This window comes from Chenopodium quinoa, unplaced genomic scaffold (assembly GCF_001683475.1).
Source record: "Chenopodium quinoa cultivar QQ74 unplaced genomic scaffold, ASM168347v1, whole genome shotgun sequence".
In the NCBI taxonomy this organism is placed as follows: Eukaryota; Viridiplantae; Streptophyta; class Magnoliopsida; order Caryophyllales; family Amaranthaceae; genus Chenopodium; species Chenopodium quinoa.
In genome coordinates this window covers 5,439,855-5,459,876 of record NW_018743955.1, presented here as the reverse complement: position 1 = coordinate 5,459,876, position 20,022 = coordinate 5,439,855, and the positions used below count along the sequence as shown (strand labels likewise).

Sequence of the window (20,022 nt, the reverse complement as noted above, 5' to 3'; positions counted from 1 at the left end):
ATGATGAATAAAGAAATAGAATTACTGAAATTGATCGAGAAGAAATCGTTACCAAAGTTAACGTAAACAAAGGGTTGAAGCAAGAACAAAGTATAGAGTTGTAGAGAGAGAAAATCAAGCTAAGTAGAGAGAGAAAGTCTAAGAGAAGAGGTCCCAAACTAATAACACTAAAACGTATTTATACAAAACTGTTAATTAATCCTCATTAAAACTAAGTAAATCGCCGAAATTATCTCCTCAGAAACATGCGCCCGATCGGGTGAAGGGCCGCTTGATCAGGCCTGCCTTTTTCTTACTCCCCTTGTTCTGGGCAGCCGCGCGATCGAGCTAAGGATTGCCCAATCGGGCCCGGCTATAGGTTGGACTTGGATTGGGCCTCACATCTTGGCCCAATTCGAATCTCCACTTTGGGTCTTGATCACTCGATGTCTAATGCTCGGTATCCGCATGTCGAGCCCTTTATCATCGGCTTGATGAATCCAACCGGACCAGGGCTATGAAAAGTGGTCGTGCCCTCCAATGCTCGTAGTCGTTCCACAAAATCCCGGAAAAATGCTCCAAAGGTGCAATTTCCTACAAAACTCAACCAAAACTACGAAAACACTAGAAAACACCAATTAGTAATAAAAGTGGCTTTAAAGAGCCAAAAATACTACCATTTATGACCAAGGGACGGGGGTAAAATACTATATAAAATTGACATATCACCCCCCCCCACTCAAACTCCTTGTAAAGGATTATTCGACCATTATGGCCGAAATCCAAATTTGCTAATTCTCTTTTTTCGAAAAGGAGGCTCCTGTCCAAGACTCTATAATTATAGTAGGTGACTCGAGTCAGAGGGGCAATAGGGGTTAGAAAAGACAAAATGCTAAAGAAAAGCACTATACTAGGCATTAGATAAGTCTTTGGATGACCCCAATTTTAGTCGTGCTATGAATATGCCAGATGAAGTCACAAATATAGTAAAAAAGAAAACAAATTAAGGATGCTACTATGAAGATTCATGATGATGTGCTAAAAGAAGTCTGCTCCCAGAATACAAAGTTTGGTATCCCTATCAAAAGTGGAGTAACATCTTGGTTTCGAGACTTCTTACAGGTGCGCCTTGTTGTCCACCTAATAGCTTCTTTTATGACACAGAGAAACCCTAAACTATTTTCTAATGAATAAATTAGTAGTCTTCATGAGCATATTAGATTATAGGAAACAAATTGGAAGATAAATGAAATGAAGCAAAGTAAAGTTCGAGGAAACTTTAATGGCAAAAACTTTTAGCTTTGAACAATTAGTTTTTAAAAGACCATAACCTTCTCAATTTTTATCTTCTTATTATAAAGAGACATATGACCAATTGTCGGAAAGCTATTGAAACAAGGTATCACCTCCAAATTGAATTACCTCACGTTAGATTGATAGACATGTGCAATTGAAGCCGGCCTATGCCATTTCTCCTAGATTTAAAGTCACACAAAAATAACCTTGTTTAAGAAATTTTTAATCTTATAATTACGCCCACTGTGATTTTAAAGTGACAATGGATCTTAAACTTTGATTGATAAAAAAATTCTAAAGTCCGATTACCAACTAAATTGGAGTTAAATTAAATACTACATTTGCTTCGCATTACTTGCAACAAAGGAATATTTTATGTCTCACAAATAATACCCCTTTGTTGCGAGTAATGCGAAGTGGTACGACCCCATTCTTTAGAGCTGCTGAACGTATGCCCTAGGTCTTTTAATATTTAATTTCTCCCTATTTGATTTCCTCCGATCTTATTCTTCGTAGTATAGACTTTATTTACAACAATATTGGTTACCTCGATAATTTAGATTATAATAATTAATTAGGAGTAGAAAGACTTGTTTCCCTGTGGATTCAACCCTACTTCCCTATCTACTTTAGTTAGAGGAAGTAGGTAATTACTTTTGATTAGGGGATACGACTTTACCCTGTCAAAATTTGGCGCCGTTGCCGGGGAAACGGTTTTATTTTTATTTTCTGATTATTTTTTGTAGTCTAGATTATCCCCTTTTGTCTCAGAGAACGTTAGTTCTTTGAGGCAATTCTCATATTTGTCTTTTAGTTCCTTGTTTATGCCCAGGTGTTCCAGATCAGGTTACATCCCATTCGATCCTGAGATCGATCGCTCTTTTCATAGGCAAAGGAAAATCTATAGACAAATTCTGGCGGGTTCCGAGGAGGACAACAATCAAAGAGATCCTCCCTCTGATTCTAGTGACACAGAAATTCCTTTAGATTCAGAATCAGAGATGACGGCCCAGAAGAAACTCAGTGACTACTCGCAGCCGAAGCTCACAGATTTCCCGCACCTTACTCCCACTCCGGCGTTAGATGGAGTTCAATTTGAAATCAAGCCCCAATTTATCACTATGATAGAGAGGAAGCAATTCAGTGGAGCTAAGGTTGAAGATCCTAATCTTCACATCGCAGATTTCTGTCAGTATTGTAACACCATTAGACAAGCCAGGGTCACGCAGGACCAAATCAAGGAGATTCATTTTCCCTTTTCATTATGTGGCAAAGCTAAATTATGGTTTAATTGTTTGAATAGAACTGCACTTGGTATTACTGACTGGGAAACTCTTGCTTTGAATTTCTATAATAAATACTATCCTGTAGAGAGAACAACGGTACTAAGGAGTGCTATTCAGAACTTTGCTCAAGAGGCCGACGAAACGCTATATGAGGCTTGGGAGAGGTTCAAGGATCTACAGAGAGAATGCCCCCACCACAATCTAGCACAATGGAAATTGATCCAAGCATTCTACAATGGACTTGGAAATTCTTCTAGATCAGTTCTAGATTCTGCAGCCAGTGGGAGGTTCATGAATTTAAATGTGGACGATGTAGGACAGGTTATCGAAGACATGGCAATACACAATTCCTAATATGGGAATCCGAGAGGGTTTGCGAATAAAGGAAAACATAATGTCGATTCCGTATCCTTTTTGCAAGCTCAATTAACGTCTATTTGTCAAAAATTAGATAATCTTACTCCTAACTCTGTAGCTAATGTTTTTGTTGTTGCTAATAATGAAGCTTTGTGTGAAAATTGTGGAATTGTAGGGCATTGGGAGCAAGATTGTAGGAGCTCTATGGAAAATTTAATGCCTTTCAAACCTATAGGCAGAATAACCCATATTCCAACTCTTACAATGCCGGTTATCGGAACCATCCATATCTTTCGTACCGGAGCACCTATGTACAAAACCCTCCACCTCCACAACAACCACAACAGCAAACCCCACCACAGCAAAAATATTACCACCCTAATTCCGGCCAGAAAAGCCAAGCATCACCCTCATCATATTTCGACCCTACCATGACAGAAATTAGAGCAATGCTTGTCATCAATATGCAAAAGCATATGGAGAGTAGGGATGCGCAAATTGATTCTATTTTAGCCCATAATAAAATCATGGATAATCAAATCGCACAACTTTCATTTACCCTTCAATTCGTCAGCAGGGAGCTCTACCATCACAACCTATCCATCCTACAGATCAAGCCAATGCAATCACTCTAAGGAGTGGTTCACATTATGATGGACCTCATATTCCACAGGAAGATAGACCAGTTCCTTATCTAGATTCCTCTATACCAAACGCTAATCCTGCTAACCCTGCAGGGCTACAAATAGATACTAACTCTACTAATGTTTCTGTGCAGGGTAAATCTCAGGATAAGGGAGGAGATGTGCAGAGCCCGGTTATCAAACTTCCATTCCCTAATAGACAACTGAAGAGTAAGTTTGATAAACAATTTGGTAAGTTCTTAGAGGTCGTGAAAAACCTGCAGGTAACAGTTCCTTTTACTGATTTAATCACTCAAGTTCCTGTTTATGCTAAATTTATGAAAGACATTCTGACTAGGAAAAGGGCCTTTAATGAAGTAAAAACTGTAGCTTTCACAGAGGAGTGTAGCGCTTTATTGTAAAACAAATCCCCTCCTAAATTAAAGGATCCCGGTAGTTTTTCAATCCCTTGTCATATAGGGAATGTTTTTATTGATAAAGCTTTGCGTGATTTGGGTGCTAGTGTCAGTGTCATGCCATCGTCTGTCTGTGCTAAACTTAGTATGGGAGAATTAAAAGTTACTAATATAACTCAAATGGCAGATCGTTCTGTAAAATACCCCTTAGGTATTTTAGAGGACGTCCTTGTCAGAGTTGGTAAATTTTTTATTCCTGTTGATTTTGTTGTGTTAGACATGGCAGAGGATACGCAAATACCCATTATATTAGGTAGGCCTTTTCTCCATACTGTAGGAGCTATTATTGATGTGAATAATGGCAAACTAACCCTTTCTGTAGGTGACGATAATGTTACTTTTAATCTAGGGAAAGTTTTGAAAGGGCCTATGCTAGAGGAAAATTGTTGTTATATTGATGTAATTGATATAATGGATGATAGCTTGCCACAGGTTCTTGCGAGGGATCCCCTAGAGGAAGTTCTCTGCGGGAATTTATCTAAAGACAATGCAAGCGTTTGGGGTAATGAGGTACAAGATATTGAAAAAGCTCTTTCCTTAAAAGAGCTAAGCCCCAAGGAAACAATGAAGGTAGTAAATTTAGTTCAGAAATCGAAACCTGCAGAGGTCAAGAAACCTGAACTAAAACCTCTCCCTTCTAATTTAAAATATATTTTTCTTGATGAACAGGAACTATACCCCATGATCATCAGTACTGCACTTAATGACCTACAAACTTCCCAACTTCTAGGGGTACTTCAAACCCATAAGAAAGCTATTGGGTACAGTATTGATGATCTCAAGGGTATTAGCCCTGATTTTTGTATACACGGGATACATCTAGAGGACAACTATAAGCCCAGCATTCAACCCCAATGAAGATTAAATCCTAACATGCAGGAAGTAGTCAAGAAGGAGGTTATGAAGCTACTTGATGCAGGTATTATCTATCCTATTTCTGACTCTAAATGGGTAAGTCTTGTGCAGGTAGTGCCTAAAAAAGGTGGGATGACTGTGATCACTAATGAAAAAAATGAATTAATTCCCACTAGAACTTTAACAGGGTGGCGTATGTGTATTGATTATCGTAGACTAAATATCGCCACTAAAAAGGACAACTTCCCTCTTCCCTTTATTGATCAAATGCTTGAGAGGTTAGCTAACCATAAATTCTTTTGCTATTTGGATAGGTATTCGGGATTTTTCCAAAGTCCGATTCACCCTGAAGATCAGGAAAAGACAACTTTTACATGCCCTTATGACACTTTTGCATATCGTATAATGCCTTTTGGTTTATGTAATGCACCCGCTACCTTTCAACTTTGTATGATGAGCATCTTTTTTTATTTCATAGAGTCTATTATGGAAGTCTTTATGGACGATTTTAGCGTGTATGGTTCTTCATTTGATTCATGTCTAATTAATCTCGCTAAAATTTTGAAACGATGTGAAGAATGCAATTTAGTTCTAAATTGGGAGAAATCTCACTTTATGGTGACAGAGGGAGTAGTTCTAGGTCACATTGTATCTGATAAGGGCATACAAGTAGACAAAGCTAAGATTTCAGTGATTGAGCAATTACCTCCCCCAGTTAATGTTAAGGGAGTTAGAAGTTTCTTGGGTTATGCGGGGTTTTATCGCCGTTTTATCAAAGATTTTTCTAAAATTGCTAAACCACTAACTCAACTTTTGCTCAAAGATGCTCCTTTTATTTTTACTGACGAGTGTCTTGAGGCTTTCAAAAAGATTATTAAGCAAGCTTTGATATCGGCACCCATCATATGTGCTCCCGATTGGAACCTTCCTTTCGAGATCATGTGTGATGCAAGTGAATTTGCACTAGGAGCCGTGCTCGGACAAAGAAAGAACAAGGTTTTGCATGCTATTTATTATGCAAGCAAAACTTTAGATGAAGCCCAAGTCAACTATGCCACTACAGAGAAGGAGTTTCTTGCTGTTATATATGCTTTAGAAAAATTTAGATCATATCTTGTTGGTTCTAAAGTCATTATTTTTACTGACCATGCAACATTGAAGTACTTGATAGCTAAGGCGAAATCAAAGCCAAGGCTACTCCGATGGGTTCTCTTGCTCCAAGATTTCAACATCGAAATAAAAGATAAAAAGGGAGCAGAGAACATAGTGGCAAACCACTTGTCACGTATCAGTTATGATGAGGGTAAGGATTCTCTTCCTATAGATGATTCTTTCCCTGATGACAATCTATATGTAGTTGTAGAGCAACACCCATGGTATGCAGATTTTGCTAATTATTTAGTGGGTGGTACTCTACTTCCTGACTTGTCCTACCAACAAAAAAAGAAATTCCTTTCTGATGTTAAACATTATTTTTGGGATGATCCTTTTTTGTTTCGTGAGTGTGCAGATGGATTGTTTCGCAGGTGTGTTCTCGAATGGGAAGTCCACGGTGTGCTTACTAGTTGCCACACCTCACCATATGGAGGACATCATGGCCCCACTAAAACGGTGGCCAAGATTAATGAGTCTGGTTTTTATTGGCCTACAATGTTTAAGGATGCTAACATTTTTGTGCAGGCTTGTGACTCTTGCCAGAGGACTGGCAACATCTCACGGCGGCATGAGATTCCCCAAATCGGAATTTTAGAAGTTGAAATTTTTGACGTTTGGGGTGTTGATTACATGGGACCGTTCCCTTCTTGTCGCCGTCGACTATGTATCCAAGTGGGTTGAGGCCATCGCCACTCCTACCAATGATGCCAAGGTGGTCCACAGACTTTTCAAGAAGACCATCTTTCCAAGATTTGGCGTGCCTAGAGCGATAATAAGTGACGGAGGATCTCACTTTCATGAACGGAAGTTAGACACCCTCCTCAAAAAGTATGGTGTCTACCATAGGAGAGGTTTAGCCTCCCACTCCCAAACTAGTGGCCAAGTTGAAGTTTCTAACCGTGAGATCAAGGCCATTCTAGAGAAGGTGGTGGAAAAGTCAAGGAAAGATTGGAGCGACAAGTTGGATGACACCCTTTGGGCTTACATAACTGCATTCAAGACCCATATAGGCACTACTCTGTATAAACTCGTGTACGGTAAAGCATGTCATCTCCCGGTCGAATTGGAATATAAGGCATATTGGGCTATTAAGGAGCTCAATTTAGATGCCAAACTAGCGAGAGAAAAGAGGTTACTTCAACTTAACCAACTCGATGAGTTCAGGTTGACAGCCTATGATAGTGCTCGAGTCTACAAGGAGAAGACGAAGAGGTGGCACGACAAGATGATCCTTCCGAGAGAATTTAAGGAGGGTGATAAAGTGTTACTATTCAAGTCTAGACTTAAACTTTTCCCAGGAAAGTTAAGGTCAAGGTGGTCGGGTCCTTTTATTGTAAAAAGGGCCAATAAATTTGGTTCTGTGGAGGTTTTCGACGAACATGGTAACAAGTTCAAGGTTAATGGCTAAAGACTCAAGCTATATCATGAGGGGGATACGATTGGTGCAGTTGAATTACTTCACCTAAGTGGTTCCGATTCACTTTGAGTTTCGATGTGGTAAGAGGGTCGTGCGGGACCTAGATAAACCAGCGCTTTGCGGGAGGCAACCCGTATTTCTTGCTTTCTAGACTAATTTATTTTTCATTTTTATTTTTACTTTTTCTTAGAGAGGTGAGGAGAGTGAAATTTTACCTTTCATGAGTGTTTTGTACAGGTTTTAGATCACAAAGTACGGAGGTTTCGAGAGAAAAAAAGGCGAAGAAGAGAAGCTCCAGGATTGGGTACGGGCCAGATCAGGCGAGGCTCTCCCGATCGGGCGTGCACCTTAGGGTCAAAATTGAAGTTTATTTCGCCCGATCGGGCAAGGAGTCCCGATCGGGCGCGCAAGTGAGGAAGAAAATCAAGGGAATTTTCGCCCGATCGAGCGGAATTTTGGAGAAATCGAGTGCCACAAAAAGAAATATTGGGCGAAGCTCGCCCGATCGGGCGAGCATATGGGCGATTTCCAGGTTCGTGTTCGCGCCCGATCGGGAGGAGGTCGCCCGATCGGGCGCGCACTTTACATTTCAGCAACAACAACCTTCACCCGATCGGGCGAGGCTTGCCCGATCAGGCACGCCTATTTTATCCGGAGGATTTATTCCTCCTTCTCCCTTTCTCTTTTCTTTTTCTTTCTTACTTCTTCTTTCTCTTTCACATTTTCTCTCTCTAAAACCTCCATTTTCAAACCTTCAACTTCACTTTCTTTTCAATATTTCCTCAAATTCACCCATCAAAACCTCAAAATTTTTACATATTCTTAATCCTCACACCTTCCTCTACATTTTCTACCCACTTTCTCCCACTTTCTCTCATAATTTCTTCTAACTCTTAGAGAGAGAAAGCCTTAATACCCAATTTTCCACCTACACAAGGCTTCAAAACGTTCTAGACAACAAAGGGGCGAAAGTTCGAGGCAACAACAACCAATGGTCGACCCAGAGCTTCAAGTACCGGGATGGGATGAGGTTGTTATCACCTCGGAGGAACAACGGGCAAGGATGCTAAATCTCATCGACAGACAGGTAATCTCAACCAGCTTTGTTCATCATCCTACATTATCTAGATTAGGTCTTGATAAATATGTAGAAAAATTGTTTAAGGGTATAAGCATGAGTGGTTTCTTCCAAATGTGCCATGATACATATGATTATTTAACATTAGAATTTATCTCTAGTTTTAATGTTATTAAAATGAATGCTATAATCACTCATGTGCAATTCCGATTATTGAACAACGATGTGCGATTAACTCTAAAAGAATTTGGGAAGTTGTTAGAATTGAAATCGGATAAACCTATCGAACCCTCCCAAGACCACATTGTCTTGGTCTACAAGAGACTCACTAGGGAGGGTTTGGCTAACCTCCAACACGCCAAAGGGACGTGGATTCAACATCCCGTCCCAAAGTTTTGGCAAAGGTTTGCCGGCCTCACTATTTTTGGGAGGCATGAACCGGCAAATGTGAGGAGGGATGAATTAGAATTGTTGGTGTCCTATGTAATCCCTAATGCTGAAAAATTAAACATACCCCATAGGATTGCCAATCACTTTCAAAGGGCGGCCAACGCGGCCGAAGCGGGTAGGTCTAGGGCACCTATCTATATTGGGGGGTTAGTGACCCATATTTCCATAAAACACCTAGGTTGGAACCCGGATGGGCATAAGAAAGTGGCGGGCTCAAACCTCATGGACCTAGCTTATTTAGGGAGCCTAAACTGGGTGCAACCCGTGGGAGGTGACACTTGGTGGATAGTCCACCGACAATCGGGTAAGACCAAGCCTTTACCTTACCCAACCCCGCCTTGACCAAATTTGAGAAGGGGAAGCCTTCTTACACATTTGAGATTAACGGTCAAGGCGAGGTTCAAGCACCTCACCCTTCACCACAACCCCACCAATCTCCCCAAGACCATTCCCCCCAACACCATTCACCACACTACCCACCACCTCCACCCTTAACCTATGGCATACCCACCTCCCCAATGCCCCTTATGACTTTTCGGCTTTTAGGAGCCAATTGGACTGTATAGAGATGGGGCAAGGGAGAGTAGGGGGCATGGTGCAAAACCTAGATTCTAGGTTAAGCACCTTGGATAGTCGGGTAGGTCACATAGAGAGGAACCTTGGGAGGGGTCTATACCCCATGTACGATAGTTCCCGACTGGTTCCAATACCCCCAAGGAGGGTATTCCACCCCCGGAGCATTTGGTATTTATGTGGACTACTCTTCAGTCCATGGATATGGGGGTGATGCTCCTTTTGGGGGTATGGGGGGAAATGTGAACCCTAACTACTTTGCAGGTGGTTTGGGTTATGGTGGTGCTGGAACGAGCCAGGGTGGTGTCGGCTCGAGCTATGGAGGAGGGTACGAGAGGATGGATGATGATGAGGAGTAGCTTCTCCTAGCTACCTTCCCAAGTCAATGAGGGCATTGCTTGATTTGGCTTGGGGGGAGATTTCTTGTATATATGGTAACTCTCTTTCTCTCTTCTCTATTTATTGCTTTCCTAGTGTAGTTTTATTGCTTTCCCTTATGAAAAAATACAAAAAAATTTGAAAAACAAAAAAAATTCAAAAAAACGTTCCAATGAATTGTAAATCATGCTTCCCTGTGTCCCATACTTGGAAAATATTGTTTTGATTCTTGGTATATGATAATGAGCTTTGTGAATTTGTTGATCATGATTTGAAGTTTAATTGTTTGGATTCCTAAACATGCGTCAATTTTGCCAACTATTTGTGAATATAGTGCTTGACTAGTTGATTTGGTTAGGAATGTGTGTTAGTTCCTGGTATGTCAATGAACTTGAGTATTGGTTTGCAACTATTAGTAATGTTTATATAGCTCAATATTATGCACATTGAGAAGGACGAAGACATTTATTCTCTTAGGAAGCCTTCAGACGATATTAGATACATTTGTTCCCTTCTTGTTACCCATATTGTTGCTTGTGCCCTTTTATTGTTTATTTAGCCACATTACAAGCCTATATGAGCCCCATTGGTTACTAGTCCCAAGCTTGTCTTGGGGGAGCTATTAGTTGGTGAGGTGAGGGAGTTGTGGTGTGCATATCATTTGCACAATGTGGGAATAAAAGAAGAGTGTTTGTTCTTTGATATTATGATTGGAAAATATTGATGTTTTGTGTTACAAAGTTTAAAATTTCAAATATGAGGTAAAAAGAAAAAAAAGAAGAGCAAAGATAAAATGTTGTTTCATATGTTTAAATGTTCTATTTGAAGGTTGTTCAAGGAAAAAAAAGAAAAAAATTCAAAAGAAGAAAAAAAAAAAAAAGAGTTCAAGTTTGAGAAAAAAAGAAAGAAAAGAAAAAGAATAAGTGGTTCAAAGTTTGTTTTAATTCACTCTATTCCATATTATCATATTTTGTGAGTGAATATGTAAGTGTTGGGATTGTGTTGTATATATGATTGTTTGGTGAACTTTTGTGGAGTTGAGTTGTGATTGGAGATTTTGGTCATCACTTGTTGTGACCTTGGGTTTTATTAGGATATGGCTCCCTTAAGCATGACTTTACTCTCACATTTTCCTAAATTTATCCTACCCTTTACCCTAGCCTTACATTATAAGCTTTAAAGACCTTCCGACCTTTGTGCATAGAGTTGTATGAATGTGAAAGTGTTGTTTATCAATGCAAGTTATGGCTTGACATATTTCGAGTCGACTAGTAGGTTGAGCGTTCATTGTTTTAAACACACGACAGTGTGAGATGGGTGGGCATTGTTCACAAATAAAGGGGTTGGTTGGAGAGCGATCGAGTACATCTTTTACTCACCACATAAATGAGAGTTGAGTGTGTGAGCACTAGTCTTGAATTATATAGCTGTGTGGCACCTGCTGAATCATATAGAGTTTGTAGCTAGGCGTCACGCACACAAAGACCTGAACATTTTGTTAGACCGGCAAAATAGAAAACAAGACGAGCTGCTAACATGGAACAAGCCTCTCTTCCCTTGCTGTGGCTGGTCGCCCTAGTTCAGTCAAATGAGTTTTGAGAGGCGAAACCAAACCGCCTGACATCTATACAGCCGCACTTCCAAGGATCTTCTGATCGTAGACCACCCTACTGCCCGCACTTCTACTTCCCCTCTATACCCTTCCCTAAAGCCTGGTATGTCCACTCCACTTGGTTAAGTAAGTGGAGATTTACTTAGTTCTTCTGCTCATGTGGTTTGCTTTACTTGACAATTGTTGGGGATGAAGGATAGTTAGATGAATGAGATTGATTGACATTGAAGCATGTTCATTATATTTATCTTGAATCGTTTGTGCTTGACTTTGTTTATTGGGATGAGGCATGTTTTATATGTTCATTGATGAGCTCTTTGCTTAGGGACAAGCAAAGGTTTGGCTTGGGGGAGTTTGATATGTCCAATTTATATAGTGTTTTACCCCCGTCCCACGGTCATAATTAGTAGTGTTTTTGGCTCTTTAGGGCCACTTTTATTACTAATTTGTGTTTTCTAGTGTTTTCGTAGTTTTAGTTGAGTTTTACAGGAAATTGCACTTTTGGAGCATTTTTCCGGGTTTTCATGGATCAACTACGGAAGCTAGAAGGACACGACCACTCTTGAAGCCCAGGATCGGTGAGAGCCGGTGATTAAGGGCTCGATATGTGATACCGGGGCTATTGGATCAATTAATCAAGACCCGATGAGGAAATCCAGATTGGGCCGAGGAATCGAGCCCAATCGAAATCCAAGCCTCGAAGAAGAAGTCGGGCCCGATCGGGCGGGTGTGCGCAAAAGTAACCTCAAGGAAGAGGCGCGCCCGATCGGGTGAGCGTAAGCTCGATCGGGCGTGGCATACCAGCAGTGGGCGTTGTAAAAAGGCAGGCCCGATCGGGCGACCCTTCGCTCGATCGGGCGCGTGTTTTTCTTAGAAGCTGATTAGTTTAGTTTTAGTTTTTGTTTTAGGAGGGTTTAAGTACGAATTATGTACGTAAATTCTGATTACCTTCTTTTTTAGATTTTCTCTCTCTACTTAGGATATTTTCTCTCTCTTAAATTCTCTCTCAACTTTGTTCTTAATTACTTTAATTAATCCAGATTTCTTTTGGTAACAATTTCTTCTCTTTTAATTTCAGTTATTTTATTTACTTCTTTGATTATGTCTTGCTTTATTTATTTGATTAGTTTAGTTATGATGATGCTTGAGTAGTTTTATTTATAGGGTGTATGGGGATCTAATAAATAATATGAAGGGGTAAATTTGTGATTGTTGATTATCAATGCTTGGTTAATTTCCTATTGATTGAATTAATGCTATGCAATTAGGTTGGCCAGATTTAATTGTATGAGTTTAGCAATATTAATTCGATATTCGAAAGATGAGAACTGATGTTTAGGCTTAGTTTCAATAGGCGGACTAATTTATAAATGGTTAAGTCGAGATTCGACGGATGAGATTTAATACCGGTAAATTAACTCAGTGATTATAATACGTAGCGAAAGCCCTTTATAATCTGCTTAATCAATGCTTGATGATTGCTTATTATGATTTGCCCTGGATTATTGTTTATTAGTGAACCTATGCCCTAGGTCTTTTAATATTTAATTTCTCCCTATTTTATTTCCTCCGATCTTATTCTTCGTAGTATAGACTTTATTTACAACAATATTGGTTACCTCGATAATTTAGATTATAATAATTAATTAGGAGTAGAAAGACTTGTTTCCCTGTGGATTCGACCCTACTTCCCTATCTACTTTAGTTAGAGGATTTAGGTAATTACTTTTGATTAGGGGATACGACTTTACCCTGTCACTTCACCTTTGACATTAACGGGGTTGTCTGACTTCGTTCCTCGCCGTGTTGTGTCGGCGGCGGTTCAGCGGAAGCGGGATAAATATGGGGTACGTTGTAGGGCTATTGATTATATTTTTCTTCCTTTCTCCTTTTCTTCGTTATGAGATAACTTAGAGAAGGATGCTACTGCGTTGCTGGGTTCAGGCGTTCGCTGAGACTCAGGATATTGGTGCTCGTGCAGCTACTCACATCTTTAGTAGGATTGGATTCGCTATAGCTAGAGGGGTTGGGGCCCAGATTGTATCTCGGTTCCTTACCATTTCTTGTAATTGATTGAATTTGTAGGTTTTAATAATAATAATAATAATAATAATAATAATAATAATAAAATCTGCTCTGCTCGGCTCTGTTCTGCTATGCTCCTCTGCTTTAATTAGCTCTGCTCTACCCTGTCCAGAAGTTCAAAAGAACAAAGTTGTAATATATCAAAAGACCTAGGAATTCTACTACATCCAGTTGAAAGTCCGGCTACAAACCAAATCCGAGTTAAATTACCCACATCACATTCCAAATGGGTCCTGTTTCACAATCATGAAAATTGACTCGAGCTGTGTTTATGTGTTTTAATTGAGCTAACTAGTTCATTTTCTGTTCTTAATTACCCCCTTTTCTTCTCTATAAGACCAATTCAGTCTGAAATTCATTCTCAATCTCCCCAAAAAAAAGTTGAAGGAAGGAAGATGAATGCCTCAATAAAATCAGCCCTAAAAATCCCACAATCAAGTTTCTTTCATATAAAGTCTGCATTTTTCCATTCCACAACAGCTCTTGAGCGAGGTCGACGCAATCCCTGGACTGCTGTAAGTCTTCTTTCCACCTTTTCTCTTTCTTTCAATAATTTTTTGCTTTCTTCCCTAATAAAAAAAAATCTTAACTTTTAACTGGGTTTTCGTTGAATTTAATTACATTTATTAATTAAGTTTATAGATTGTATTGGGTTTAGAAATTTAGGTTGATTCTATTATGTGATTCCTAAGAAATTATTGGATTCTAATGCAATAAACTAGAGTGTATGCTGTTGGTGATAATGGGTATTAGCAAAATGTTCAGATTTTGGTATCAATTGGATTTGGTTAAGTTATTTTGATTTATGGGGTAGATTGAAGTTGAGGGGTGGGGGAGGCATTTCTAACTTTTTTGTTTGTATAGAGAGCAAAGGGCAATTATTTAGAGGAGATTTAATCTCAGGTTGTAATATTTACCAACTAAGCTAGTTGACATCCACTGAGTTACATTGTTGAGTACTTACTATGACATGTGATGGTTTTATTTTGTTGCAATGCAGAGATACAAGAATAATAATAACAGTTATAACAGAAGAGCAGGTTATGGAAGGAACCATTTCAAGCAAAATTTAATGCGGAATGCGAACGCCTATGTTGATCACCTATTTGAGGTGAGAGTTTGATGATGCTTTTTACAATTATCAAACCAATAACATTTGGGATGAAATTGAATTATGTATTCATATGCTTGCTAAATTGTGAAAGTAATGTGTTTTTGTCGGATGCTCAATTGCTCATAACATAGGTATTTTTGCTGTGCGAATTGTACCTTGTATTGAATATGTAGGTAGGAGTTATAAACAGTGCTTTAAATTTTTTCTTTCTCTGGCATGGAGATTGTTCTTACAGTTTTTGGTAATAGTAGGAGCTATTTATTAGAAAGAACCTAGTGAAAGTAGTTAAAAATGGAAAATTGAGAGGGTAAGGAAGAGAGGGGTACCATAACTTTGGAAGAATTTCTTCCACTAATGTCACAACCTCGAAATCAATTCACGATTTCACGTAAAGCAGCTCAATATCATTCTGGAATCTTTTTTTGATTAACTATTTCCAATTATATAAAACGTTCTAAATGATAGAGGTTAGTAGTAAATATGGTTGTATGTAGCATTCATCTCTACAAGAAATTAAAAGTCCTTGCACACCATGTCAGAAAGTGTGCAGTTTCTTTAGCCCCTTGGCACAGAACGCATGATATAATATTGGGCGCAAAAGCGCAACTTTGGTAGTTCATATTCCCTGTACTGTTAACCTTAATACAAAGGAGGGCTTGGGAGTAGTTAGTCTGCAATGCATTTGGTTGTTGAATTTCAGAATTTGAATTGTGGTGTTTGCTAGCTACAAAGCCATCTTTATCCATTAGATGTATCGTATCATGTCCCATTATATCCATCTTATATTATGCACAACTCCAGATTCTGCATAACAACTACTTTATAGGCACAGAAATTTCCTCTCATACAATAGGAACTTTCTTGTGCATATCATCACTATCCCAAAACAAAACCTTAATAAGTTTGTCAATCTTTGTAAGATTATTAATATTTAAGCAGTCTTTGAATCATAAATTTGTTTTCATGCTGTTTCATTGCAACTATGTTCAGTATTTAGAAAAGTTTTCCCATGACTATATTAATTTATGCCTTTGGATAATACCTATGAATATCCGGAAAACAGCAATTGGTCTGATTAGTTATACTTCCCCGCTTCCTATAAGTAACATATCTCTTTTAAAGTCAAATTTAAAAACTTTGACTATGATTTCACACCAATATAACAAAAAGTGTATAATCTTGTGAGTATTTGTAAGATTTGTCTCAACGTGTAGTTTTAAATTGTTAACCTTTGTAAATATTGATGGTCATAATACTAAATTGGAGACTGCGTTAATTTTTAAACAGAGGAAGGATTTCTCATCAAAACTTCATTCTATATTTGATTTAGTTGGATGGGGAAGGGGGGGGGGGGATCTGTATGGAACATTCTGTTGTAGATCTAAAATCTAACCAGCTTAATGGCTCAGTTTTTGGTTTTTGTGTGTGTGTATGTGGGTGGGGGGGGGGGGGTCTTCTCTTGCTGCTTTGTTTTGATCATAAGGATTGAGAACACATATGTATACTGCTTTTGCTACTACTTGATTTCTGTTGCCGGCTGGGACTGGTTATATGGTTGTTTTCTGACCACTGTTGCAATGTGGTTGTTTACAGAGCTGGCACTCTGACTCTGACCAAGATGACCAGTCAGCTAAGGGCCCTTCATGGTTCAGGAAACCTCATAATGGACCAGGAAGGAATTCTTCTCATACCCAGGGACGTCAAAAGAAAGGCAGAAGTAAGGGTAAGTTGTATTCTTTGCTTGCTAATGTTAGCTGTATGCCTGTCTATGATTTTATGTGCCTTTTTCCCAGCATTAATCCACAATTATCCTCTTTTTTCTTTGTCCCATTTTTCTACCATTTTTCCTAAGCAATTAGGCATTAATTCCCTATTTTGCTGCAAAAGAAAAGTTGTAGTTGCTTGGTTGTCCTATTTGAAACTGGCAATATGGGTAACCTTTTCAAAGAGGGTTGATCGTGACCTATCACACTGGAACATGGGTGCCTGTTGCCATGCTTTACTCATCGCATATTTGTCAGGGTTTGGGGTAAATTGAAGTAAATAAAATATCAGAACTGAGATACTTATATAATGTGTATTTAGAGGTGGCATAGACATGATTTGCTTGTTGAATACTTGAATCCGAGGCAAAGAAGTTATAAGTCAATGTTAGTAAAGAGACAGAGAGATATGAAATATATGGGTCTTGTTAAATGTTAAGCTGTTGAGGCATCTGCTCACCCTCTTTCAAAAATCAAGCCAACGCAGATCAATTGAGGAATCCACACATATCTTCAAAGCATAATCCTTGCAAATATAAAACCAACTACGAGGTTTAATATTTGCAGCTTGTTTTAGTGTCTTTTTAACGAGCCAGTGTCTTAAGAGACATGAAAGTGCTAAACTAAGGCTATAGTATTGGCCAATTGACCACATTGGTATAAAAGTTGACACCCTTGTAACAGATTGGTATAAAATTTATTGTCGGCGTCAAATTGGTATAAAAGTTAACAGTTGGCGACATATTGGTATATTAGTTAACAAGTTGTGACATTTACCCCTTTTATGTTGGAGTATATGCGTAGTTTACACGCGCTTATTTTTAGTGTTAAAAACTTTTATCTGAAATTTCTTTTTCCTGTTCTCTACTTTTTAAATTAATTTAAAAAGATTATGAAGTAATATCCAAAGAAATAATAGTGAAAAAGAAGGGGAAAACAGACAGGAAAGCCAATATGAATAACTAGTACCTTTTGTATGTATTTTTTGTTCAACACCAGCTTAATAAGAAGTAATTGCTATTTTAAGGTGTTGGTTGAACTAGTAAGACTTGGCAATAGCTTATTAATATTATTAATATGATTCAATCTTCTCTTTTATGTTTAATATAAAATTATGGATGCGGGTAAGGATTGATTCATCAAAGTTATTGTATTTAATTTAATATCTTGTTATTGATACTTATTTAATGGTATAATTTAATTTAAGATGATATGACAATTCATAACTTATAATTTTTGATAATTTTTTTTAAACGAAATAAAAAATAAGAAATAATTATTGATAATATTAGGTGGGAAGGAGGAGGGAAAAGTATATTTTGGTAATAAAAATGTTATGAAAGTAGTTTTAAAAACATTTTACAAAGTATATATAAGCATATTGTATAACTCGGGCTTTCATTGGACGAGAAAATAGGGGTAAATGTCGCAACTTGTTAACTTATATACCATTATGTCGCCACATGTTAACTTTTATACCAATCTGTCGCCACATGTTATCTTTTAGACCAATATGTTGCCGGAAATAATTTTTATAACAATTTGCTACAATGGTGTTAACTTTTATATCAATTGTTTCGGGGTTTTTCTAGTCCCTTGGAAGAGTTACGTCACTAAGTCTGGATTCTGGTCGTCTGCAAAATAACGGAAGCTCAGGTTGGTCGGAGATTCGCCTCCGACGTTCAAGTTAGTAAATATTCGGAATAAGAGGGTGCGCAAAAGTAAATATCTTCTCGGATTCCGAGATCAGGTGTTTCTCTGCTTTCAAGAATAATAAATGATGTAATGATTTAACGTGTCCCCAAAATATGGGAACCTCCTTATTTATAGGGTCATTGGGATTTGTGTCCTTGTCCTAGGTTATGGAAACCTAGGAATGATTGGGCTGCGCTGTTTTACGGCTTTCTAGGGATTTAGACCTTGGAGGCCGCCATTTCCTTTGGGGTTGTCTGCCACGTGTCGAGCCCTACTTTGGGCCCTTCCTAGGGTGACACATGTCACGCTATGAGAGGTCCACGTGGTAGGGTAAAAATACCCAAAACACCATTATGGTCAATTAGCCTGATATGGTCTAATTTGAGTTAATCTGATATGATTTTCTAATTTCATTAAACCTTGACCTTTTGTGTACACTAATCTTCAAGCAAAGAAATTATCAAATGATATGTTGAATTTATATTACTATTTGCTAAATATAAACTACCATTATTTTATTTTATTTTATTATTTATTTATTTATTTTTAATTAAGAAACAAGATATTTAGTGATAAGCAAACACAAATAAAAAATATGGTCTAGTCTGTCGGATCATTTCTGAATTAAGCATATATTTACTTAAATAAGTTGAATTGGACATAGCCTAAGCCTTCCTTTCTTGCTTCAGATTTGAAAAATAACCACCTGTATGATTGCTTTATTTGTGTCCAGGAGGATACAATTTTTGTGAAGATGATGATGATGTTCAGAGACTTGAGACCATTTTTCAATCCGCATTTAATGATCGATTTTTCATCTGGTCATTTGTGAACGATGATTACTCTGATAGGAGGAACTCATCACGATATTCTAATAGTGGTAAGACCTCTTGGAAAAGGAGACAGTGGATTGAAGACGATGATGAATATGAGTACATGTCAGAAGATGACACGAAGTCATCAGATCTAGCTTCAGAGAGGATAGCTCTTGGGCTGAGTGCTTCTGGTCCCCTTAAACTCGATGATGTGAAAATTGCGTGAGTTTATTGGACTTGCTTCTTTTATTTCATTATTTATTGTGACCTGAGGATTCCATCTTGTTGTATCTAACATTTATGTTCCAGGTACCGATCCTGTGCCTTAAAATGGCACCCTGACCGTCACCTAGGAACCTCCAAAGTAATTAACATCCGTCCTAATCTCTTCAATCTAATTTATGGAGAAAAAAGTGCGATAAACTAATTTGTCTAATAAATTTTCCATGCATATGAATAACAGGCTGCTGCAGAGGAGAAGTTCAAGCTTTGTACTTCAGCATATCAATCTTTGTGCGATAGACTAGCTATGAATTGAGATAGAGGTGCCCTTCTTTTAAATCCACCATGTCTCAACTAACTTTTTACCGTCTTCAAGAGCTTTTGGTGAGTAAACAACACAATTGAATTTGGTTGCAATTTCCAGTTTGTGGCCTGATGATAAAGATCATTTCTGGGGCAAAGCCACCATCATGGTTCAAATCCTACTGTTTCCAGTACCCCATCTTTCCATAAGGGCATCATATCTGAGTGGGTCTTGATTGTAGGCGGACTAAGCTGAACTAGGGGTAGGAAGCTTTACTCATGTTGCTATGAGCAATGTTAGTGCACCATCCCATGTAGGCGTGTACTTTAATACGAAGTATTACAGTTAGAAATTTAGTGCTTTTCTATGGTAGATTTTGAATGTGAAAACTTCTGTCTCACGGTGAGGCTTGTATATTTCGTAATAGAAATTTCCTTCTGAAGGTAGGCTTTTGGTTATTATGTACTGAAATATTTAGCGACTGGTTGC

General features: G+C 38.3%; 1 protein-coding gene across 2 annotated transcripts; it reads left to right on the top strand.

The window, feature by feature from the left end:
* Window positions 1-13,822: 13,822 nt before the first annotated feature.
* Window positions 13,823-19,991, top strand: LOC110689233. Of its 2 annotated transcripts, XM_021865964.1 has the most exons (7): window positions 13,823-14,135; window positions 14,621-14,731; window positions 16,328-16,457; window positions 18,926-19,229; window positions 19,317-19,371; window positions 19,471-19,552; window positions 19,654-19,991. In XM_021865964.1, exons 1-6 carry the CDS (start codon window positions 14,016-14,018, stop codon window positions 19,543-19,545), a joined length of 795 nt encoding a protein of 264 aa, XP_021721656.1. In that variant the 5' UTR covers window positions 13,823-14,015; the 3' UTR covers window positions 19,546-19,552; window positions 19,654-19,991. The 2 variants fall into 2 exon arrangements, with proteins under 2 accessions (XP_021721656.1, XP_021721655.1); XM_021865963.1 differs by having other exon boundaries at window positions 13,824-14,135; window positions 19,471-19,991.
* Window positions 19,992-20,022: the final 31 nt, after the last annotated feature.

Excerpts from the sequence above, each read along its gene's own strand:
- LOC110689233 (XM_021865964.1), top strand. The coding sequence starts at position 14,016 with ATGAATGCCTCAATAAAATCAGCCCTAAAAATCCCACAATCAAGTTTC. Across the intron at positions 14,732-16,327 it reads ATGTTGATCACCTATTTGAG|AGCTGGCACTCTGACTCTGA; the intron begins GTGAGAGTTTGA and ends GGTTGTTTACAG. Across the intron at positions 19,372-19,470 it reads GTCACCTAGGAACCTCCAAA|GCTGCTGCAGAGGAGAAGTT; the intron begins GTAATTAACATC and ends TATGAATAACAG.